Raw genomic sequence first — 24,542 nt, 5'->3', positions numbered from 1 at the left:
TTTACTTCAGTACCATCATTGAATTTTGCTTCGTGATAGTTCTCTTGGCTCTTCTACATACATGCATTTCCCTTCTAACATCCCACAGTAAAACATCCACAGAATTTAATCTTCTTAATTATCTCTGCAACTGGCTTCTCTCAATTTATGTCTTGGTTGGCATCAGCAATGTTCCAAAATTTCATAAAATATCTTTGGCAGTGTCATCTTTGTGGTCTGCAGAGCTGTAAATTTAGTATTGTGTAGCAATGCTAATCTGGTCGGTGTTTTAGCTTATTTTATACACATAGAAATTCCAACTGAATCTGAGCATTTAGCCCCAAGAGAAGCCTCAAAGTTTGATAGATGAGCATGATGTCAGCCCTAAAAAACCCCCTAACTTTAATAAATTACCAAATTGTATCAAGTCTAAGATGTCACTGAATATAAGATGCACCATTTTTTAAGGACTGCTAAGAAAGGAAAAACTGCCCAAGATGGATAATGTAACAGTGATGCCACAGCAACAAGCCAGCTTACAGTGTTTCAGAATTAGTGCAAAGAAGAAATAAACTCCCATGAAAAAGACGGCAAGGATATTTGCCTGTTTCACCTGTACTCATGGGTGGTAGAAAAGGGGGAAAACCACTTCTTGAATCACAGGGTGATATTCACAAATGTTTACTTCCTGAATTCACACCAACAGTGTGGACCAAATACCTCAGACAAGACTTTAACTTGAAGAGGTATCAGGTTAGGAGAGTCACATGTGTCTGGCAAAAGTCAAAACAAACTCTTTCCAGAAGAAAGCAACTTGAGAGATGTTAAAATATACAAAGTGTACATTCTAGAATGAAATTATTACAGTATTATCCTCTGTAATTAGGCAAATCCAATTATTCATGGTATAGGTGTGCGAGACATGCACACACACATTCACAGCTGAATAAGAAGAGGTTTGAAATATTTTGTACTATCATTGTTCCTTATTCAAGTTTTTAAATATGTCATAAGAGATCACCCAACTGTTTATACACCCATAATTTAACTGTTGTAAATGTAAAGTTTTTAAAGCATGCTGTATTCTTTAAATTCCAAAAATAAGGGAAACATATTAAAATACAAGATGGTATTTTCATTATTGTTTATGGAAGGTTTCTGCTTCAGTAAATGGGTGTTTTCCATCATCTATCATATTTCTTGGGAAGAAGTAAATTAAAGTCCATGTTTCCTGATGTTTAAATGTAAAAATTCCTGTGGTAATTTTACTCTGCCATATAGAGTATATGTGCCTTCTTGGTAAAACATTTGCTATAAAATCATGAAAATGAAACATATGAGATATTCAATATAGAATAAATAAATATGGTAGTAGGTATCTTCATATTGGTTATGCTTTTTACATAATTGAATTTCAGTCTTCCTTATACCATGAAGCACCGCAGCCTCCCACACACAAAGGTATCAAGCATAAAAGTAAATGCAACTATTCAGGCGGCTTCATTGTTAACTTCATAACATATCAATTTCATTTCCATATTTTAAATTAATAAATTTCTAAAAATTAAGATACTAGTGACCACCTCTAATACAATAATTACCGATGAATAGTAAAATTAAAATACCCAGGTCATATCAATCTGCTTGTTTATCCATCTATCTATCTATATGCCAACAAGAACATTTTAAACTAACATCTGTAGGAATCTGTGTATTCAAGAAAGATAGGAAACTACTTGAATTGTAAAATTTCAAGTGCTATATTCTGTTTGGTAATTATTTCCCAGCACCAGAGACAGTCTTAATTTAGGAAATAAAATGAAGTAGTTTAAAATCTGATATTTTAGCAAGTTGATACATCATAAGTTTAAATTTTCTCTAAGGTTTCATAATTGAGTCTTTTTTTGTACTTGACAGATGCATTAAGCACATGGACTTTAATACATACATATGCATGCATGCAAACTCACATTCAGCTAGTTAGTAAACTAGTTGGTACAAGCATCATACAAAACATTGGAAAAATATTGTACTAAGCATTATATCGATAAACAAACAGGACCCCTGTTATATAGCTTAGTATATACTGTAGAATTTGTTTTCAATGTATTCTAATGTATGAGATTATTAAATCAGTTGTTAGCCATCTTAATAATCTGGTCCAAAAATATACATGAGCGTTAGGGATGAATGAAATTTTTTGTCTTCGGTTTTATTTATTTTTAGGAATTTGTATCTTCCCAAGACTTGTTGATTCATTCCTAAAATGCCTTTTTAGCTACTGCTACCTAAAGGGGGATTATTCCTTCGTTTGAAGCCAAATTAGATTATTTTCTATTGATAATTACCATTTATATTTCTAGAGAAAGACATCTAGAATCTGGTAAGGAAAATCTGAGTAATGATGTTTATACTTAAGAAATGTATTTTTGCAGTCTTCTATGTCACCGAGAGCTTGTGGGCAACATTTCCTTTCTTCCTTAGTTTGGTCTTTAAGTTACTGAGAAAAAAATTTACAATGTAAAATATTAAAATTACAATTTTAAAATTACAATTACAATTACAAATAAAGTTATAAAATGTGATGAAAACAACTGGAATTAGATTTCTCTTTATGTAGTTCAACAACTAACACTATTTGTTAAATATTTAAAATAATTCACAACCATTTTCCCCTACCCTAAATTAACTTTTACTATTATATTCGTTATTTATGAAATTCAACTTTAAGATAACTTTCAGGGGGTGAACATCAAAAATGATAACAGAAATTAAATAGTTGAATAAATACGTGGTTTACTACCCCACCCATCTCTGTCTTTTCTCCATGATATCACATTCGTACATTATTAACATTTCAATCCTGGGAGACATTTATGGGGTTAAAATGGAGAGTGAAATAAATGGAAAGCTGAAATGTGATGCCTTCTGTTTCTGCTGTATTGGAAGAGAATCAAATACTAAATAAGGCCTTTAGCAACATGATATTCCTGGCCAAATGATGGATATCATGACTTTTTGTTGTTACAAAAGGAAGCAATTTATTTAACTTCTTTCTTTCCTCCCATTCTTTCTGGTTTATTAGCCTCATTTCATTTCCATAAATTATCCCACTAAAGGAGGAAATGATTAATTGAAGATTGCTTCCTTAAAAACATTATTTCTTGTCATTAACAACTGCGACATATTGTAACATTGTGTTATTCAAACATACTGTGGTACTTTTAAAATAATTGTAATGTTTGTTGCTCTCAATTATTTTGCTCTAACTATTCAATTCAACTCACGAGAATTCATTATGCCAATTTAACAACTAACTCTACCCTTCTTGTCTACTGGTAATTTTCATGACAAAAGTCTTATTCAAAACAGTTGCTTTCTAAGTGCAAAATGTATTTTAAAATAGATTAAAATGAGATTGCTTTCTTTCTGAAAATCTACAGAATTACTCATTGGCATGGACATCCTTTAGACTTATAGGTGTCCCTGGAGATGTGAGAATGTATTCATATGATTTCTCTAATCTCTTTCTCTTCTTATTATCCCATATTTGGAATTTTTGATATTGGGGTATACTTGATTGGTTATCTTCTCCCACCATATCTCAGATCAACTCTTGTAACAATATAAAACAATAAATTTAGAAGATTTGACATGTGGTTTAATAGCATATTCTGTCATAATCAAGGCTATCAACCCTATGCCCTTTCTAACTGATTAAACTTTTAACCATTCCTTTTATGTAATTATGATAACTCTGTGTCTGAGGATATCAAAGTTACATGAGATTTCAGCTTTTAAATGCAGAGTAAATAGTTACCTGGATTTTCCATTCAGCAAACATCAGCCAAGGGTTTAGTGCCAGGATTATAAAAAGGGAGGAAGACAACCAGATAAAAAATAATCATAACACATAAGACTACATGTGTTCTAAAACTATATGTAAAAGATTTTTAGGAAGCATAGAAGAGGAAATAGTTTATTTAATGGTGGTCAGGGAGTAGGATTGATGTTGGGAAGCAGTTCATAATTTGCCTTACTGTGGATTCTCAGTAAAGGATTTTAAGTTTTGAATTAACAGTTGAAGCTATCACAAGAATGGCAGTAACAATAATAGCATCTCGGGGCGCCTGGGTGGCTCAGATGGTTAAGCGTCTGCCTTCAGTTCGGGTCATGATCCCAGGGTCCTGGGATCGAGTCCCGCGTCGGGCTCCCTGCTCGGCGGGGAGCCTGCTTTTCCCTCTCCCACTCCCTCTGCTTGTGTTCCCTCTCTCGCTGTGTCTCTCTCTGCCAAATAAATAAATAAAATCTTAAAAAAAAAAAAAAAGAAACAATAACAGCATCTCACATATTTATCACTGTTTCTGTATTCAGGCATTATACTATTATTTTTATGTAGGTATATTTTAACAAGAAAAAAATACTAAAAAGGGTTATAAAACTTTTATGTTGTCCAAAATTGCTAGATGACCAGTAATATACTTCAGATGATGTGTAATCGTTTGATTAAAAAAAAAGGATAAGATAAAGATAGGAATGATGTCACACAGACAAAGCAGGTATACTGACAGAACAAAACCAGGCACACAGGAAGAACATAGTTACCATGAAGTTCTAAGGATCGAACATAAATTTGGCTAGTGAGTTTTTTCAGTCAGTGGTGAGGGGAAAAAAAACTGATCAACAGATGAGCCACAAAGTTAATTCTTAAAAAAATGCATCAATTTTTCAGAGCACATGGCCGGCTCAGTCAGGAGAGCATGTGATTCTTGATCTCAGGGTTGTGAGTTCAAGCCCCATGTTGGGTGTGGAGGCTACTTAAAAAAAAAAACATTTTTTCAAGAGAATCTCAGTAATTCCTAAAACTAACACCAGAAAAAAAGGTGAACATCAAGAAAATAGTGCAAGGCAGTGGACACCATACTGGACAACATTGTGACATAAACACAGCACATCCGTAGAGTATTCCTTCTGGACTTCCTCAGCATAGATCAGAAGGCCCCCACCCAACACAATTCACAGAAATCAGTTATATTATGAGAATAAGCCAATGTGTCCCATGTAAACTGCTCTAGATCAATTAGTTTAATCCAGAGGGAGATTCTAGATTGTACTTAACCCTGAATATGCAAGATTTCCTATCCCTCAGGAAATCTGTAACCAACAATGTTTTCTCAATTGAGGTTTTGATTTATATTGGATAATTGTAAGTTCAGTAATATATGCTCTGAAAAGAACTTAGAATATAGGTGTGCTATGCTACCATTTCAATGCAGAGCTGTTTGCTTTAATAAAGTCAAAATGAGTGTTTGACACCCTAAGAAAAAAAATCGAAAATCTAGTAAGACGAGAATCAAAATACTGTTCCTGTTTATGTTTTTTTTAATAGAAAGATAGAAACAGAGACAAAGATTAGGGGGTGGAGGAAATAAAGGCAGGAGAAAGAGAAACACATTATTACCGGAATTCTAACGTTTCCTGTGTTGTACATTTACTCAAGCAGTTGAGGTAGAAGGATCAGGAAGGGGAATGGGTATTACTGAGTGTCTTCTAATCATTCTAAAAATATTTATTGGGTATCTGTTTATAAGGTTTCAGGTATGGGGAAATCAACTTATGCTTATAGGTTGTTGTATCTGAGCACCCAAATATATGAATGCTTACCTGAGGCCAATTTAAATGAAAATTCCAACCCTAAGTTAAAAGTTGCTGATGATAGAAGCATTCTACTGCAGAAGGATCAATAGAAACTACTGTATTCAGTGGAAATTTAGTTTTTGCAATGATTACTGATGGCAGCAAAACCTAACAAGACATAAAATAAGAGAATCTCAAACCAAAGAAGGACAGTAGTACCTATACATACTGACTATGATTGATAGTTAATATGGCAGAACTTGTAACTTCCCTGCTTCCTAACTAGAATACTTTCTTTTGCTTTTTTATTTGGACAAAAGAGAGAAAGAAAGGCCAACTTAAAGGGGGCATGAGTACTTAACGGTATTGGTGGGAGTAGTTATCAAGGCAAAGTAAAGACACCTGGACAATGAACTAAATTCTCCAGTTGTGGTTCTTATTCAGGTGGAAAAGTACCTGAATGTCATGTTTCTTGAAGAACTCCATGAACTATTGCTATATTAAACTAAAAATAACCTGGTATAAATTCTTGATTAAATCAAATGCCATCTTAGATTAGATTGTACTGTAAGTAGCAGATGAAATGGTTTCTTAAATATAAGAAAATATTTACTATTAAGAGAACTTTTGGATGCCTGGGTGGCTCAGTCAGTTAAGCGTCTGACTCCTGATTTTGGTTCAGGTTATGATCTCAGGGTCTGAGCATTGAGCCTGGTGCATCAGGTGTCAGGTTCTGCCCTGGGCATGGAGCCTGCTTAAGATTCTCTCTCTCTTCCCCTTTTCCCCCACTCGCTCCCTCTCAAAAAAAAAAAAAAAAAAAGAACTTATTTTATTTTATTTTTTATGCACTGGGAAACAGTTGCTGTCACCACAGGAGACTTGAGAAACTAAAAACTGAGCAGGTTTCCCAGGATTAGAAGAAAGGTTAACAGAAAACTCTCTATAGAACAGATAGAATGATTAAATTAATTCAGAAGAAGACAACTTTGTGAATTTTTGAAAATGCACCTAATTGATTTTACATTTATATTAAACTATATTAAGCTTTCTTACTATACAAGGTACATTGCTCTTCCTTACTGTGTGTCAACTAATGAACCGAAGGATTTGAGCAGAGCTCTGTGTTTGCAAGGAAGAACTTACATCTTAAGATTTTTACAGATACCTATGGTAACTTAGATTAGGTGAGAGACAAGTCAGTTATTATCATAAAGTTCTATAAGAAAAGTAGTCCTGGATAAGCCAGAAGATACTGGTGGCTCACCATGTTGTTTGCTTCTAAATCCAATGGATTTTGTACTGTTACCATGCTGTCATGTCTTGTGATTCATTAATATGTAGAGATTGAATGTAAAGTCTCTGCCTAAAAGTTAAAGGATTTTTTAAATTAAAACTTTTTTTAAACTTTATTTTATTGGAGTAAGAACACTTAATAGGAGATCCACCCTCTTAAGTTTTTAAGTGCACACTACAATATTGTGCACTATATAACATGTTGTACAGCAGATCTCAAGATCTGACTCATCTTGCATAACTGAAACTTCACACCCATTGTCTAGCACCACCTACCCATTTCCCTTTCCCCCCAGTTCCTGGCCACCATCGTTCTAATTTCAGAGTTCGACTGTTTTAGATATTTTATATAAGTGCGATCATCATACCGACTTGTTCTGTAACTGGCCTGTTTCATTCACTTAGTTTTCCCTAAGGTTCGTCTGTGTTGCTACCTATTGCAGACTTCCTTCTCCTTCTTTGTTTTTTTTTAAACACTGAATAATATTCCAAGTAAAAGGATTTCTAAATCAAAGTTCTGACTGCACAGCAAATAGGGAAAAAAAAATATCTACTGACCTCTGTGACAAGGTATTCTAAATATGGTACCACAGGAGATTTTCCAGTGTGCATTAAGCAGAGAGATTCAATCCACCTCTATCCAGCGAAGCACATATCTTGCAAACTAACATGACAACATGTGTCATATCGATTCATTCAATGATATACTAATAATTTCAGAGGGAACATAAAAACACTATCATATTCAATGTAGATATTGACATACAAAGATACATCTCCAATATAAAAAAAAAAATGTGACTTGGAATCAGTTAAATGTTGTTCCTTTACATTTCAGTCATTTCCTTTTTTCCAGGGTATTGATTTGTTAAATAAGAAGGGACAGATACTTCCCAACCTTAGAAGAGTTTCATTTCACAGTTTAGGGTGATAGGAAAAAAAGCACTGAGATTGACCTCCCTGGAGATAGCAAATGGCGGCAGAATGTCGACTTTGCAGGGTGAGAATAGGAGATGGTGGACATAAACCGTATACAGGGATTAGGTAGAAGCAGGATTTTGGAAAGCTTTAAACCTAGTGAGAGCAAATAATATTGTCTGTGACAGACAAAAGTCCTCAGTTGATTAGAATGGGAGTAAAATTGTCAAAGTGATGCCAAAATAGGCGGGGGGGGGGACATCTTTTTTTTAAATTAAAAATCTAGCTGAGTTTGAAGTAGAGAGCAAAAATTTTTCATCTGTCTACACTGTCAGCCCTCCATGCATGTGAAAATATATTTATTATTTTCTAAATTAATTTAATGAGTTCCAGATTGTACAGGATGTCATAATGGAAACAGGATTATACAAGATAATAAGGAGGGGTTTTTTTTTTTTCTCTCTAAATGAGTTTTACCTAGACTCCCTGTGTCCTACTTTTGATCTTAACTGTGTTTCATTTACCACATTGAAGGAGGTTACATAAAGGGTAAAATAATAGAAACTTAATCAGGAAACAGGTTTTCTTATTGCTACATTTTATTATATACTCTTGCCATATTCTTTAACCTAATTCTTGAAAATAATAAAGGATGTATCATTTTAAAATAAGGACAGTTGAAACCACATTGCTCTATAGTTGTGCATCTTTCTTCTGAGCCATCCCAAACATTTCACACCGATTGATCTTCAGAACAACCTTGTAGATTATTTAAAGGTTATTGGTGGGGAATATAAACTTCCTGAACTCTACCTTCTGTAAAATACTAGATAAATATTAATGGCTGGTGAATTTAATTTTACAGATGAAAAACAAACATTAAGAGGCAAAATAATTTCTCAGAAACAGATTCTTGTTTCCAAAAGTTCAAATAACTTTTCTGCTAGAGAATAGTACAATATGAACTGGCCCCATTAGTCAGAGCATAAAGTTTTACAGTTAAAATAATTTCTTGGAAAGTATTATCCTGGCATATAAAGATGTATAGTTAAACTGCACACATGACTGGTTCTGTTAATGTAATGCTATTTTCTGGTAGACAAATCTCTGCATATGCTTTATATAACTTATACCAAAATAATTATTCTATTTAGGCAGGCACTTGAGTTCTGAAACCTTACGTCCGTGACATTTCTGCCATCCTAAATCAATTTGGAAAAGACTCCCAACTTGGCAACAAATTTATCTTCTGAATTTCCAAATAAATACTTTGGAAAGTTGAGTTTACTTCTCTAACGTTTCCTCATTTCATTTCCTCATCACCGGCCAGATAATCACCATAGCCACAGCCTTGAAGAAAGAATCATCTATGGAGTAGAAAATAGTAGCACGTTCCTGGAATGCAGTCCAAAATCACAGCGAGCTCTAGTCTATTGGCAATTCCAGAGGCGAAATGAAGAGCGAAAAGAAGAGGTATAGGAATGAAATTGACTGGATTATTTCTGTCTAACATATAATGTTAAGTGACCCCAGCATGGTTGACTTGAGGGTGAAAAAATAGAGAATCTTCATCTTTTTCTTAACCCATCAATAGTCCATTCATTAAACAAGCATTCACTGAAGGCTGATCATAAGACAGGCTTTGCACTAGGAGCTGGAGAAACAAAAGTGAACTGATAAGAATTTTGTCCCAGAAGCCATTTGGGGATATATTTGAGAATCTTCTTTTTCCCTGTAGTTACCTACAAAGCAATTTGTTATCTATATTTGTGTACAAAAGAAAAAATCAAATCCTCTACTAATTTTAACTTTTGTTCAATTAATTCTGCTATCCAAACATGTTTTCTTTTCTCTGTTAACTTCCTCCTCAAATGGGGAGGGAAGGTTTGGGGATGGGAGTAGGAGATTTAGGACACAGGGTCTGGGGTCACAGTGTGAACTCTGATATGAGTTCATGTATGTAGCATCAGAGACAGATCTTCCTCCTCCATGTATTCGTTTATTCCTGTGTAAAAATGAGAGAAATGTACACAGAAAATCTCAATACTCTGAGCCTTTAAAGCTTTTTAAAAGTATTAAATAAGGGTAACTAACCAGATTGTGGAGGTGATTTGTAAATGAATTCTGTGCAGATAATTTTCCGAACATAATCTGAATATAAAGTTTAAGATCCTCCATTATCTTTTTTGACATTTGAAGAGTCTTTAAATATGTAATCACATCATACAAATGTCAGAGTTGATTTAGACAGTTTTATACCCTCTCAGCTTAGGCTTTCAGAGTCGTCTGCTGTAAACTGTATTCAAATAAAAGTGAGGTTAGATATATTCAAGAGCATATCTTCATATTTATGTCACATCTAAGACTTGGAAAGTGAATAAATAATTATTAAGCATGTAGTCCTATGCTGTTTTCTGATAATCACGGTTCTGTATTTCCAAGATTTACTGTTAACTGTCTCCCATATTTATATACCTTCTTTCAAGTCTATAAAATAAAGTGTATCTTTGTCCTTTCATTATCTTGAATATTTTAAATTATTATAATGAAAAATTCCATTAAGACAGTAGACAACCAGTATGCATTTGCAATGCATCTTAAAAGTGATCTACAGAAATTTCTCCCTTTTTCTGATGGAGAACTGCTATGCTAGGCATTTTATTAACTGGTTTAAAGTGTGCCTCAACACATAATCTAAATTTTTACTGAGAATCCTAGAACTTCTGTTTCTTTAAATATGTGTATTTTTGCTACCGTTTCTCTTCTGCTAGATCAGAGTGGATGATCATATCATCAGGACAGAACAAGGCCTTCTACTGCGTAGCCTACAACGGAAGGATTCAGGCAATTACCTCTGCCATGCTGTGGAACATGGATTCATGCAGACTCTTCTTAAAGTGACCCTGGAAGTCATTGACACAGAGCATTTGGAAGAACTTCTTCATAAAGATGATGATGGGGATGGCTCTAAGACCAAAGAAATATCCAACAGCATGACACCTAGCCAGAAAGTCTGGTACAGAGACTTCATGCAGCTCATCAACCACCCCAACCTGAACACAATGGATGAGTTCTGTGAACAAGTGTGGAAAAGGGACAGAAAACAGCGTCGGCAAAGGCCAGGACATACCCAAGGGAACAGTAACAAATGGAAGCACTTACAGGAAAATAAGAAGGGTAGAAACAGGCGGACCCACGAATTTGAGAGGGCACCCAGGAGTGTCTGAGCTGCATTACCTCTAGAAACCTCAAACGAGTAGAACCTTGCCTAGACAATAACTGGAAAAAATGCAATATACATGAACTCTTTTCATGGCATTATGTGGATGTTTACAGTGGTGGAAAATGCAACTGAGTTCCCCCAATTATAAATTAAGTCCATGAGTAACTTTGCTAACAGACTTTCCTCCTAATACCGACACCTAATAGAGGTCACGTGAACGCAGATGTTCACTTTAGCAGACTTAAGTGTTTCCTATGAGATTTCATTGTACAGGTTTCACTTTCTTCTTTGCCTGAGAAATAAAAATGTCATTTGCCATATTGCCATCTAAAGAAGAAAAACTGCATCAGCAAAGCCATTTTATTGAACTGCAAGTTTAAAACAAACTGCATGGATTTATGAAGCTGATGAATATTCCAAAATGTAGTTGGATTCAAGGATATTTTTTGTCTACCAGCACTCATGTTTATATGTACTGGAGGAGTAAAATGATACTGAATAAATGGTCTGTGGAAATATAAAAAACATAAACCATCCATCATCCAGAAGAAAAATGGAATACACTGATCTACTACTGATGTCTTCTTTCAGCTTTGATCTAAAGATGTATTTTATTAAAACCATAATTTAAATGTACCATGACAAATATGCAGTAAAAATTAGCTCTTTTCTAAGCTAGAGTAGGTTTTTGTCTTCGAGTTATTGTGCTATATAGTTTTTGTTTTAAAAACTCCAGTCGCGTGCTGCTTTTTTCCAACATCGTGTTTTTAGTTCTACAAGAGGGATAGCCTATAGTGTTCAAGAAACACATAAACATCATTTACTGTTGATTCCTAAAGCCTGCATATAAACTATGCTTTATTTCTCTGAGGAGTTCAAACAAATAACACCTCCCCCTTCTTTAAGTATTATCAAAAAATAATTTTAACTTGCATTATGTTCCTAGAAAAAACAGAGCATTTAACCAGCAAAATGAGAAGCAGCAAATTGACTTGTTAAATGCCTTGTGTTGTACCTAATGGATCAATAAGGAGAAAAGGAACTGCATATTTCATGAAAATAATAAGCATTGTTTAAATATAACATTAACACAAAACCTCTTAATTCTGTGCTTGAAAACCTGCATGATATTTGAGACATAAAAAACTCTAATGATTCCTTTAGGAATTACATCTTAATTTTTTTGAAAAAAGATCAGTAATATTCAGAACAATTTCTTAAAAGCAAATTTCCCAACTCTGTTTACATCTGTATCAGCTGTCTTTTATCTCATCTTGTTTAAAATAATTATCTGTCTAAGGAACATATGATTCGTTTCATGTTGATGGGAGCGACTTTTATACAAACTGTTTTCCAGGACACAGCTCACACTTAAAACATGTCAAGCTTTTTGTTTCCTGCAATAACTTATAAAATAAGGTAAAAGATGATCAGTAAAGGACTTGCCTTTTTCCTTGTCCTGACATGATTCCTTGAGAATCATTGACTTCAAGGTGGATAAGACTTCAGCATTATGATAGTTTTCTCTTGCACTGCACTCACCTTTCCAGGAATCCCTCCCTAGATCCTTCATCATGCACAAAAATGCATAGGAAACATCTTCTTGCTAATTAATGAAAGCAGCATTGAAATTCAAACTCTAGCTGTCTTGGGATTCTAATTAACTCAGCATTAATTTCTCACCTCAGACTACAATGAATTTTTTAAAAAAATTCTCAGCTGAAATATTTCACAGATGGAAGCTCATGTTTCACTTTTAGTGATTTGAATAAACAATTTGTTAATGCCTATTTCAAATGAAAGCCTAAAAATATTTTACATTCAATTTTAGGCTCCATTGATGAATACAGTGTTACTTTTAGAAATACATCCTTAAATAGTATTTGATTTTTAAATTATTTGAAGGACATATTTCTGTAGAGAAAAAAAAATGTTTGAAATACTCATCAAAGAGTACTCCAAAAAGAGGTAATTCTTTTATTTTCATCAAGTATCTTAACTGTGCTGAAATTTGGTGTTGCATTTCCTTCGAAATTTGCAGCTGAAACATTTATTTGCAGTAACAGAAATATCTTAATTCTTATTAGTCCTCAAAACCAATAGATTTGAAGGGATAGATTATATGATAATTTTAGGGATGCCTTCCAATATCTGAATGCATTTTGTTTAGCATTATGAGAAACCCAGAGAAAGGAAGTCCAGACTTCAATTAAAAGAAACAAAACAAGCAAATCTACTGGCATGTCTTTATAAACCATCAGGTCTAAGTTTTCAAAGAAAATTATACATATAACTTGCAGGTAGATAACTCTTATTACAGTCATAGTCTGCCAATGTGTATTGAGGGGGACAGTTGCACGAAAAATAATTAATGTCCCATTTAATTTAGTTTTAATAGACTTTGGCATATGCATGTATCATCAGAGTTGAAACTTTATTAAGAGGCTCATGTGATCATAAGCAAGTTCTGACAGCAATCTTAAGATTGGAAAAAGGTACATTGTAGCAGAGAAATTCTGGCCCAGTTGAAATCCAATGTAAAATGTAAATGCATGTAAATGCACACTCAATGCTACTTTTATGTACGATTTAGTGATTTTCAGTGGTATGTGTTTAATATTTTTGCTACCTTCACATTAGGCAAAAGAGATGTAAATAATTTTGAAAAGACAAGGAAGGACAGTAAACTGCAACTTTATGTAGGTACTCCATTTCAGCGTGTTCAACATCATCCCAAAATGCGAGATTTCCCCATACAGGTGACAAGGGGGTTTATGTGCTATTTAAGGGCAGAGGCTGTGTGCCCATTCAAGCATGTTTTTTGCCAGGTAGTAAATATGTTCCATATCTGTATTTATCACTGCATTTCAGATGGGAACTAGAAAACTGGAGAGACAAATGTAATGAAACTGCTGCTGTAAATTATTCCTTTTAGCATGTACTCAGTTGCTAAATACACATTTCTTCAAAATATTTGAATTCAGATGTCTTTACTGTTCCCTGTAGCATATGGTGTCAAGGAACATAAGTTTAGAAAATGCTGAGAACCAGAGTCAGGTTGCTACATAACAGATTTCTTCATTCTAGTCATCTGTAAACTGCGTTCTGTTTATGCGGATGATGTGCATTTTGATGCCCTTTAAGTTAAATATTGTTATTTTTGTCATGCCTAAAAAAGGAAATATAGGAATGAAATTCTATAATGTGTTATTATCATGATCAGTTTGATTTCCTTCAGAATCTACAAAGATGCCAACAATTGTTATTGAAATTGCCTATCCTTAAAGTTATAAGGAAGCATTTTATTAATATGAAGTGATTAGTATAAGATTTTGAAATCTTTGTTTTATGAATTCACTTTTAAAACACATCTTGCATTCAAACTTTAATGGAGATCATCCAATTTGATGGCCTCAAACACAAACTTAACAAACAGGATTCAACATCATCTTACTGTGTTACAATGTGTTAGATATAAACTGCCCTAATGCCAAAGGCATCCATGCTTTTTATTTTAACTTTGTAATAATTATTCAAAGTCATTGTTAATGTTTGCAAAATACGTTTCCATAAAAAAGAAAACATTATTTTTCCCAAAGTTTGCAAAAGCGTATTAGTTTATCTGATTTCTAACAATCTTTTATACTAGTTAACTAAAGAAACACAGTTTTTTAAAGTGGAGAACTATAAATGAAAAGAGAATGAAGCCACAGAAATGGTATGGCCATTTTCACAGTCAACCTGACCAAAGAAAACAGCTTGGTTTTTATTTTAACCATGCAAACACACACAGGCAAAGGTAGAGGTACCAAATCGAACCCAGCGGGAAAAAAAGGTGATTTTGAACATAAAGAAATTGGGCTTCTACACACTTTGAACTTTAGAACCAGACTCCTACCTGTTCAATTAAATTATATTGATAGATCTTGTCTATCTCTTAGGTGCCAGGCCCTGGTAAGTGATGAGGATAGTAAAACAACTTAACATCATCTTATTTGGCAAGTCTTTCCTGTTTCTTCCGTCTCTAGATGAAACTAACCACCTTCTCTGCACTAAATCTGTGCCTTGTATATACTTTTTTATTGCCACACTTAACACAAAGGTATAATTTCTTTGTTTACACCCCCATCCCTTTCTAGACTGTAAGCTCCTTGAGGGCAGGGTTTGTATCTAATTTATCTGAACTTCCCCACCCCACCCCCCAGTACCTAGCATGATGGCCGGTGCAGGAGAAGCTCAATAAATCATTGTTGGAAAGAATCGGGTTATAATGTGATGAATGTCACATGCAAACACAAGATAAAAGTGCTATGGGATCCAAGAGGAAGGAATTAATTTAAAGAGATCGTGGAAAGCTTCAGAGCATAAGTGACATGCAATCTAGGAATTGAAATATAAGATAAATTTGCCCAGATGAAGTAAAAAGGGCAATCTGGGCAGAAAAAAAAAATTAGGTGAATGGAGGAGAGGTGTGAAAAAAATGCTTTTATTGTGGGAACAGGTGTTCCAAATAGAGTATGGGGTTCATAAAGAAAAGTAAACTGTCCCACTACTATGAGTCAAAATGGTGTATTTGTTTGATTTTTCCTGGACTTTGGCTTATTGCCCTCTATTTGTACCCCACATTCTCATCCCTGGCAGTTAGTATCATTCATTCTGCTGCTTTCTACCCCCTACCCCTTTTTGCTCTCCCTCCCCAACTTCCCTCTTAAATGTTGACCTCTTTTATCTTTACTTAGCTGGAGTCATAGCACTTGACATTTTCAAACTAATCTTTATGCCATAATCTCCTTTCTAGTTCAACCAACCTTGCTTTTGTGCCATTTGGAACTCAGAGGAACAGCTGGGAGAAGACAGCTTTGTCAGGCTGCTCTTACACAGTTAGAAATGAAAGCTTCCCTTATATGTCACCTGCCTTCAGCATCGCCCCACTTACCTAGTGTCAGACCGCTCGGACACAGGTCCAACATTGCCTCGCTGATTAACAGGGTGGCCCACAAATAAGACTTCATCAAAGATGGCTTTAAAATATGAAGCCTGAGTTTATTCAATGAATACCCTAGATGGAGTATTTATGGCTGAACAGTGATGCAGGTGAGGTTAGAGTACATAGTTGACAGGCAAAGACTTCTAAGTAAAAAAAGGAAAAGGAAAAAATTAAGAAAATGAGGGGCTTAGCTGCATCTTGAAATTGTCAATCGAACACCACCATTATATTAAACTGTCAAGTTTTTTTCTCACATAACAAAAAAATGCATTTTATTTCTCTTAATCTAAACATTATACTTATAGACATTGTCATATAGTACCTAAGTAAAAGTTTTCATAAATGTGTTTAAGTCATCCCAATTTGGGTAATTCTGAAGTCTCAACTTCATCCTTTCTTTGTAAATCTCACTGAAGCATTAGACCTCAAGTAGATACAATTAAAAAAAAAAAAATCCCTGTCATTTGTGTAGCTCAGTTCTTAACGTTTTGATTGTTCTGTTGATGACTAATTCCAGAGAGGCTTAAACTGTTTTAGGCAAAGTAGTATGTCTAAAATCAAACAACTTTTCCGCTTTAGGAATTTTTTTTGTTATACCTCAATTTTTAGGAAGTTTGCATCCTTGACTTTCAATAAAAGAATGACACTTTCAGTAGTCTTTAAATATTTTTGTTTTTTCATTCACTGTTTTAAATTGCTGATAAATGTTAACAAATGAATATATGCCTCTATATACCATTTGGTAAATTCTACTTGAATTTACATACTGACTGAAGATGGTAAAATATGCTTCAAATTTGCATTTTGGCATTTACCAACTTCAGAAATATTGCTTATTCCCTTCTATGCATTACTCTTGACCCTAATAGTTGTTTGTTGAAATTAGTTATGTTTGATTTGGTTGAGGAAGCAGGTTAAATTATTACTTAGTGAATATTAATACAGCATCAGAAGTAAAAACTGGCATCCAAAGTGTACTATCAAATAGTACATAGAATTCTTAAAATTAGGAAATATATTTATTCAGAAGAGTTTGAGTAAATATTCATCTAAGATTATTATATTTTGACCAAAATAATAGTCTAGTCATTTAGAAACATGCCATTGTTAGGATTTCTCCTTTAACTTATTCTTAACCTCTCTAGAATTTACAAAACAAACAACAACAAATTCCCTAGGTTACAAAACCTCTAATCATTTAAAAAGTAACATATGCTGTTTCCCCCAGTGGAGACTGGAATATAATTTGTAATTGTTTCCATACTGGTTTCTTCCTAAGCTCCCCTTTGTCATTTTACAATGTTTTATTAAAATTACTCATATCAGGGAGCTATGTATTCATTACTGAGAAGTAACATTCTTGAACTCATTTAAAGGAAATGTTTCTACATTGTTATAATATTACCCAATTGATATCAGTACATATGAAATCTAAGTACAAACTATAATATATTTAATTTATTATACTATAATTTAATATTGTAGTATTTAATAAAATCAATTAAGCAGAAGTATAGAGCATTAGTAAAGCCTTACTAAAGCTACTGCTTGGTAATAGTAATATTACATTTTTTTATATAATTTTAATGTTCAAAGTATTTTTGTGATCTCATTTGATTCCCCTTATATAAAGTAGGGCAATTTTATTATCCCAACTTTGTAGGAAAGAAAAATTAGGAGTGGCTTACTTAGATCTAACACTTAGCAAACTTTAAACCCCTGATTACAATCTTGTTATTTGATCCAATTAGAACAGAAGATTTTTATCACCACATTGGATCATATAGTGAAAATATTAAACTTTTAATGAATTGCCACTACACTATGCATTTTAGTTTAGATCATCTAAAAACAAGGTACATTCAAGGAAACAATTTATTGACTTGGGCACTTGATAACATAAGCTATTAAGTACAGAAAATGAATGAACCAATGAAAAGTTGGTCAAGTGTTCAGTTACATAACACTGGAATTGATGTCTGTAATTCACTTTCTTTAAAAAACAGACTTCAAAGAAAAAATATGGGTTTCTTCATGCATGCATCTTTCTTAAATATTTGAAATGAAGCAAAAAAGGGAGAATATGCTAACTGTTACAAGATGAGCATTCTTCACATATTTGACTATGTAACCAAAATAAAAAAAAATAGTTTTGGAATCATATATACATTTATAAAGTCTGATTTTATAAATGAAAAATATTTGTTAGAAAATACCTCAACTTTTGAATAACAGTTTAAAGTAAATACCCTTGGGGCGCCTGGGTGGCTCAGTCGTTAAGCGTCTGCCTTCGGCTCAGGTCATGATCCCAGGGTCCTGGGATCGAGCCCCGCATCGAGCCCCGCATCGGGCTCCCTGCTCAGCGGGAGGTCTGCTTCTCCCTCTCCCACTCCCCCTGCTTGTGTTCCCTCTCTCACTGTGTCTCTCTCTGTCAAATAAATAAATAAAATCTTTAAAAAAAAAGTTTTTTTAAAGTAAATATCCTTATAATAATTTAACATATCAAGGATAACATCCCACAAGCAAACTTCAAAAATTATTGGCATTTTAATAAAAATACATAACTGGATCAACTTTATAAGTACTTTTCATGGACTTGCTAATTCTTGGTATATAACAATTATCAGTACCTATGTCAATAAATGCCAGAAGAAATCCTATTTAGATCTCATTTTTCAACAGTAGTTGAAAATATGTATATACGTATTCAACTTAAATATGTACAATCTTTTAAGTAAGTTATGTTTTTACTTGGCTCATGTATCTAGATGACTTAATTTAAAATTCTGTTACTATTAAATTACTATGACTTTTATTTTTTTTAAAGATTTTATTTATTTATTTGACAGAGAGAGACAGTGAGAGAGGGAACACAAGCAGGGGGAGTGGGAGAGGGAGAAGCAGGCCTCCCGCTGAGCAGGAAGCCCGATGCGGGGCTCGATCCCAGGACCTGGGACCATGACCTGAGCTGAAGGCAGATGCTTAACGACTGAGCCACCCAGGTGCCTCAAGTTACTATCACTTTTAAAATACTAATTTCCACAATTCTCTTACACCTTCTACAGTATCTGGCCCATCTCTCCTTCCAGTTAATGGTCCTTCTTGCAAAATTTAGTGTCCTCTCCAGCGACCCAGCTAACACCTCAATTCCACAGTTAATTGCCCTATTTCTCCAATTCATATTCAGTCATCAACCAGAGATCAGGAAGGTTTTAACAGCATGTAAAAAATAAAAGTTCAAGGGTAAGTGAGATCAGCTCTGGGCAGATAGAGGAAAATAAAACACAGTTTCAAGGAATAAGGATAAGTTGTTATTGTAAATATGATTTAAGTCTTAGAAGATGAAGGCACGAATGGGATCTGAGTTGACTTTGGAAGCAGGGAACACCTCTTTCATAAGGCAAAATAAACAATCAAATGGCCTTAGAGGTGAGCAAACCTGGTCTGGATGCCATTGCTACTCCTTTACTTGGTGGGTTTTTTTGTTTTGTTTTGTTTTTTGTTTTTCCCCTGAGCTTCAGTCCTCCCGTCTGTAAAATAGATACTACCTCAGTCCTTTCATCTGTGTAGGAGAGATGATAGAAAACTCATTCATAGAGGTGGGGTAGTAATTAACATTGATATAAAACACTACTGATTGTGATATATATTCACTTTCATCCATTTCTGTCTTGATAATGATGAGAAAAAAAGATGTTCTTTCATGTTAAAAAAAAATGCTCTTGATTATATCTGCTGCCACCCTGCCTAGACCTTTATCCCTCCACTTGTCTTGGTTTCTTATACATCTAATTCCTCCCTTTTTCCATTCTAAAGTAATAATCATAGCAATAACAGTAATTTCCCCTACTCCTGTCATTCACTTGAAGGCTTTTCTACTTGACTTTTCCCATAAAAACTCACACAAGAAATGCTGAAGGGACTCCCAATGAAAGAACTTAATGTGTTTGAATTTTATCCTCTCATAAAACATCATTAAATTAAGATAACACATTTATCTTAATTTCTAACTATGTCAACTTTTAATTTCTAATTTTTAGAACTACTGTCTGCCATCATCACCCCAAAGGATATACCCTAAAGGTGATTAGCCAGTTGTTCTGTACTAAGTAATCACTGGTGTGTGTGTGTGTGTGTGTGTACGTGTAGAACATACGGTTTCCAAAGTTAGCATTTTCAAGCTTGAAAAGAAGATATTTCTGTATACATTACTTCATAAACAATATTCTAGAAAACAACTCTTCATACAGGCTCAAGTAAATAAAGTATTATTACATTAAGTATAGATCTTAATATACAGTGATGTATAATGAAAAGATATATGTATAACAAAAGATATAATGAAAGATCTGAAGATACAGTCTAAGCAATTGCAAGTGCTGGTGAAAACCTTTCAAAAATAGGATCAAAGGTAAAAAAATAGTATAGAAGAAATGATATTTCTTGCAATAAGACATAATTTACAGGAAGAAACTGTGAGAACAGGCATTTATTCATAGTCTCTAAAAAACACATGAAAAAGAGCACTACCATAATTCACACCTAGAAAGATAATAATTTATGCAAAAATCACTCCCTTTAAAAAGTAGAGATGAAAAGAGACATGACACCTCAAAACCCTGCCAAGCTAAGGATAAACATGAGAAATAAACCATATGTGTTGTGGGAGGCAAATCCACAAAGAAACTGTTAGGCAAAAATAAGACCAAACTATGACATGATCCAGATGTTCACTAATATAAAGGTCTCAGCAAAATCTGACAGACTTCAAGGTCTGGTAGGAAAGAATAAAAGTTCGGAAAGTGTGAACGCTGATTGGATTCAATTATTTGGTAATTCTTTTTAAATAATTGCCTTTTGTTTGAAGTATTGTCGTCTTTCAGCCTTAACTATCTTGGAAATTGATAAAAAGCAGCATAAAGAGATGAAATAACAATGCAGGCTTTGAAGTAGAATTATTCCGTTCATAGGAATTTTAAGAGACCATTTGGGCTGGGTCCCCAGGAAAGGCTACTGTATATATTAGACAAGCTGGAAGGAGGAAAAAAAGAATAAGAATTGTCCGAAAGTATTTTATACTGTCCACAACTGAAAAGAGCATTGAGGTCAAACTCAATGGGCAGTATATATATTTGCGATAGCACCGAAGAGAACTTTCAGAGAACACTGAACTGGGCTTCCTTTTATGCGCTGTCTAGGTCTGCTCTCTGGGTATCTCGTAGGCTCTGGGTTTCTCAGTGCTTCTCATCAGTCCCGCTATGCTTCAGTATCTTGCACTACAACACAACTCACCTTGTACACAACTTTCATTTATTGGCCGCATGATGGCATAACATATTTAACATAACATGAAGGGGTTGGAAGAGAGTGTTTAAAAATTAGAAATTTTAGGAACATAGGAGCAGAAAAATCTCAAATGCTGTTGAGAGTATGAAGAAGGGGATAGAAGCTGGGATAGGCAAGGGAAGAAAGTGCTTTGATCTTCAAAGGAAGGAAAAGCATAAAGGAATGCAGTGATCATCTCTTGTATTCACAATGCAAATGCTTGTGTTCTGGTCTTCCTCTTTTTATCCTTCTGGAGATCCTATCGTTGTGGGCTGTCAATCTCTGTCAGTCCTCTCTGGTTTGGTCAACCATGCCCTAAGTCCATGCTACTCAAAACATGTGGCAGAAGTATAGACTCCTGACAGTAGCAGCACCTGGGAGTTTCTCACAACTACAGATAACCTAAGACCCGTCACAGACCTGTAGAATGGGAACTGGCATTTTAGCTCAGTCCCCAAATGATTTGTGCCTACATTCATGTCTGGAGAGCCATGCTCTAAGTGACTCATTCCTGTAGATTTGGATCTCATTTTCTTTAAGGACACAGATTTAGATCATTCTTATTATATTTCAGGGCTAATATCTCAAGACTTAGCTAGTGCCCATAAGCTTTCTCATGTCTGATTCCTAAGAAGGCTTACCTGTCTCCAGGGTCTGTTGGCACTAGGAGTAAAGATCAGATGCTAAGATGTGTGGGTCCTGGAATATCAGATCAAAATGTCTTAACCTATTGATGAAGACAAACTTGCATATTTTGAGAATGATTATAATAGAAATTGATAGAAGTTGTGTTTTAAGTAACATTTACCTAACAATGATACAGGCTGGATTGGAGGTGGGAGAATTTCACTTGGGAGATATTTCTCTTATGGGGCATCTGCATGGCTCTGTCAGATGAGCGTCCAACTCTTGGTTTCAGCTCAAGTCAAGATCTCAAGGTCGCGAGATCCAGCCCCAGGTCAGGCTCCGTGGTCAGAGGGGAATCTACTTGGAATTCTCTCTCTCCCTCTGTACCTCCCCCTGCTCTTTTGGTCTCTCTCTCTCTCTCTCTCTCTCTAAAACAAATAAATCTTTTTTTTTTAAGGAAGATATTTCTATTATTTAGATTTTTAAAAAGTGATACTTCCTGTGTTTGTTCTTGAATAAAAAAGAATATGGAACACATCAACTGTATACATAGTTTTATCTAATTTTTAAATAACACCCTTAAGAGAGACAGTGCAGTGCAATGAGAGAGTATACCTCACAGATAATACTGTCATCGCATGTCCTTTAAGTTGCCCGGGATAATGAAGGTACAGATTTTCCTGGACTGTTCCAGGAGTAGGCTTCCTGAAGTTTGGCAGCAGTATGGGGACTGCTTCAATTTCTCAACGATTTGTTTCCCAGTAATTTTATAGTATTTCAATTCTATGAAGAGAATATAGCAATTTCAATATGTCCTATAAATAGAACAACTCAGATTACCAACAGAAAGGCTTTTTTAAATTAAATATTCAATTTAGCAAAAACAGTAATCAAACGCTATTTCCTTAGACTATTTTGGTGCCATTAAATCCTAATAATGTGGAGAGCCAACACTTAAAAGCACAACCAACATTAACAATGTATTCATGTGTGCATGCCATATATTTCTGAGATTTATTTTTTACTTCATCCTGGGTGGTCTCCTACTGCTTTTTACACTACAACCAACTGATCCCTAAGTTCAGGGTTATTGAAAAGCATCATAAATAAAATCCATGTGTGCATTGTTTAAGTACCAGATGATATTTACAAAGGTTTCAGCAGCTTTGCCAGTTCACTGCCAGCAAAAATTACCAATGTCTACCATTCGTTGTACAATACAAATGTTTTTATACTGCTAAATTCACCCCAATAATCTTTCCTGGCAAATTCAAGTATGACTGCAAAGGAATGATATTATTTATGTTGCGCTCACTGTTGCATGTCAAAGCAACAGATACTCTCTGTTTCAAGCAGCACGGGAACTTCTCGTTAGGCGACCCATTGTCGCAGATCCATATAGTCTTATCAACCAGATTGGGTGTCCTTAGGAAAAAAGTCTGTGCTATCGTTTCTATGCAAATAGTTGATTGATTAGAAGCAGAATGCAGGCCTATTAAAAATCACTTCCAAAAAAAAAAATTTATAACTGAAGTACTGGATGTTTTCTGTCAATGAGATTTCAGGAAGCGAGGACTTTAAATTAAAGCTCAAGGGAGTTTCCAGCCGTGGAATTTGAAAAGTGCAGTTTTCTCTTAAGCTCTCTGTAAATCATTTTAAAATACTGCTGATTTGCTAATGCGTAACACAGACTCCTAAATTTTTGTTGGGGAAAAAGGATAAATTGGGAGCACTGGGAATGGGAGTCTGGGGGTAATTTGAGGTACAAGAATGTTTCCAAAGCAGATATAATACACTAATTGAGAAGTTGTAAGGACAGAGTAAAGTCATTACCACAGAGGTGCTAGTTTACTGTCCCTGAGTCATGAAATAATTAATTTTGTACCATTGAGTATCAACTTCTTGATAGGACTTAATAACAAGTTATATTTTTATATTTTTAACATAAAAGGGCAACCCTTGGATAAAATCTCATATGGCATTAACAGCTGTGTCATTAACCAAAACCCAATGCTAAAGAATTTAAAAACCCAAATCTCTGTTGATAGTAATCCACTCCAGTCTCAGATCTTTATTGACAAATGTGTTGTCTCCAGATATATTTGCGACAGTTTCCTTGAGGATCAATGAGCCTTTGGGAGCTGTTTTGTTGACCAGGTACAGTGGAGAATCCATATTCCTTTCCTGGCCACTCCCTGTGCTGACCGCCAGAGTAGTGGCCAGTGGCTTATGAGTTATAATTGTTATGTAAAGTGGCCAAGGTATTAATTAGTCAGAAGTGTTGAAAAATTATTCATCATCATAGAAGAACGACACTTGCCAGTGGGATCTTCATCCTTTCCATTCTGGGGCTGAAGAGAGGACCACACAGAACAAGGGCAGAAGACAGAAGCAGGAGGACAGGAGGACCTGGCCACTTTCAGAGAGGAAGGATATCCCCCCCAGGGCAAAGCAGAAGAGCTGCGTATGGCTGAGAGGCCAAAGGAGATACCAGAAAGTGGAAGTAGGGAGAGAAATGGGAAAGAATGTGGAAGGGAAACTTCCTTCCTTTAG

General features: G+C 34.7%; 1 protein-coding gene across 1 annotated transcript in view; it reads left to right on the top strand.

Annotated features, from left to right (window-relative positions):
• Positions 1 to 12,997, top strand: part of SEMA3A (semaphorin 3A) — a 204,055-nt gene extending 191,058 nt beyond the window's left edge. The window contains exons 16-17 of the mRNA XM_035020474.1: positions 9,158 to 9,300; positions 10,599 to 12,997. Of these exons, the coding sequence (XP_034876365.1) occupies positions 9,158 to 9,300; positions 10,599 to 11,054 (599 nt within the window). The 3' untranslated portion in view covers positions 11,055 to 12,997. The remainder of the gene's footprint in view (positions 1 to 9,157; positions 9,301 to 10,598) is intronic.
• The last annotated feature ends 11,545 nt before the right edge of the window (positions 12,998 to 24,542 follow it).

Source organism: Mirounga leonina, unplaced genomic scaffold, assembly GCF_011800145.1.
Source record: "Mirounga leonina isolate KUSES-001 unplaced genomic scaffold, KU_Mleo_1.0 Mir_174, whole genome shotgun sequence".
NCBI lineage: Eukaryota > Metazoa > Chordata > Mammalia > Carnivora > Phocidae > Mirounga > Mirounga leonina.
Note: the sequence above shows the minus strand (reverse complement) of the source record. Positions and strands in the feature narration are given on the sequence as shown.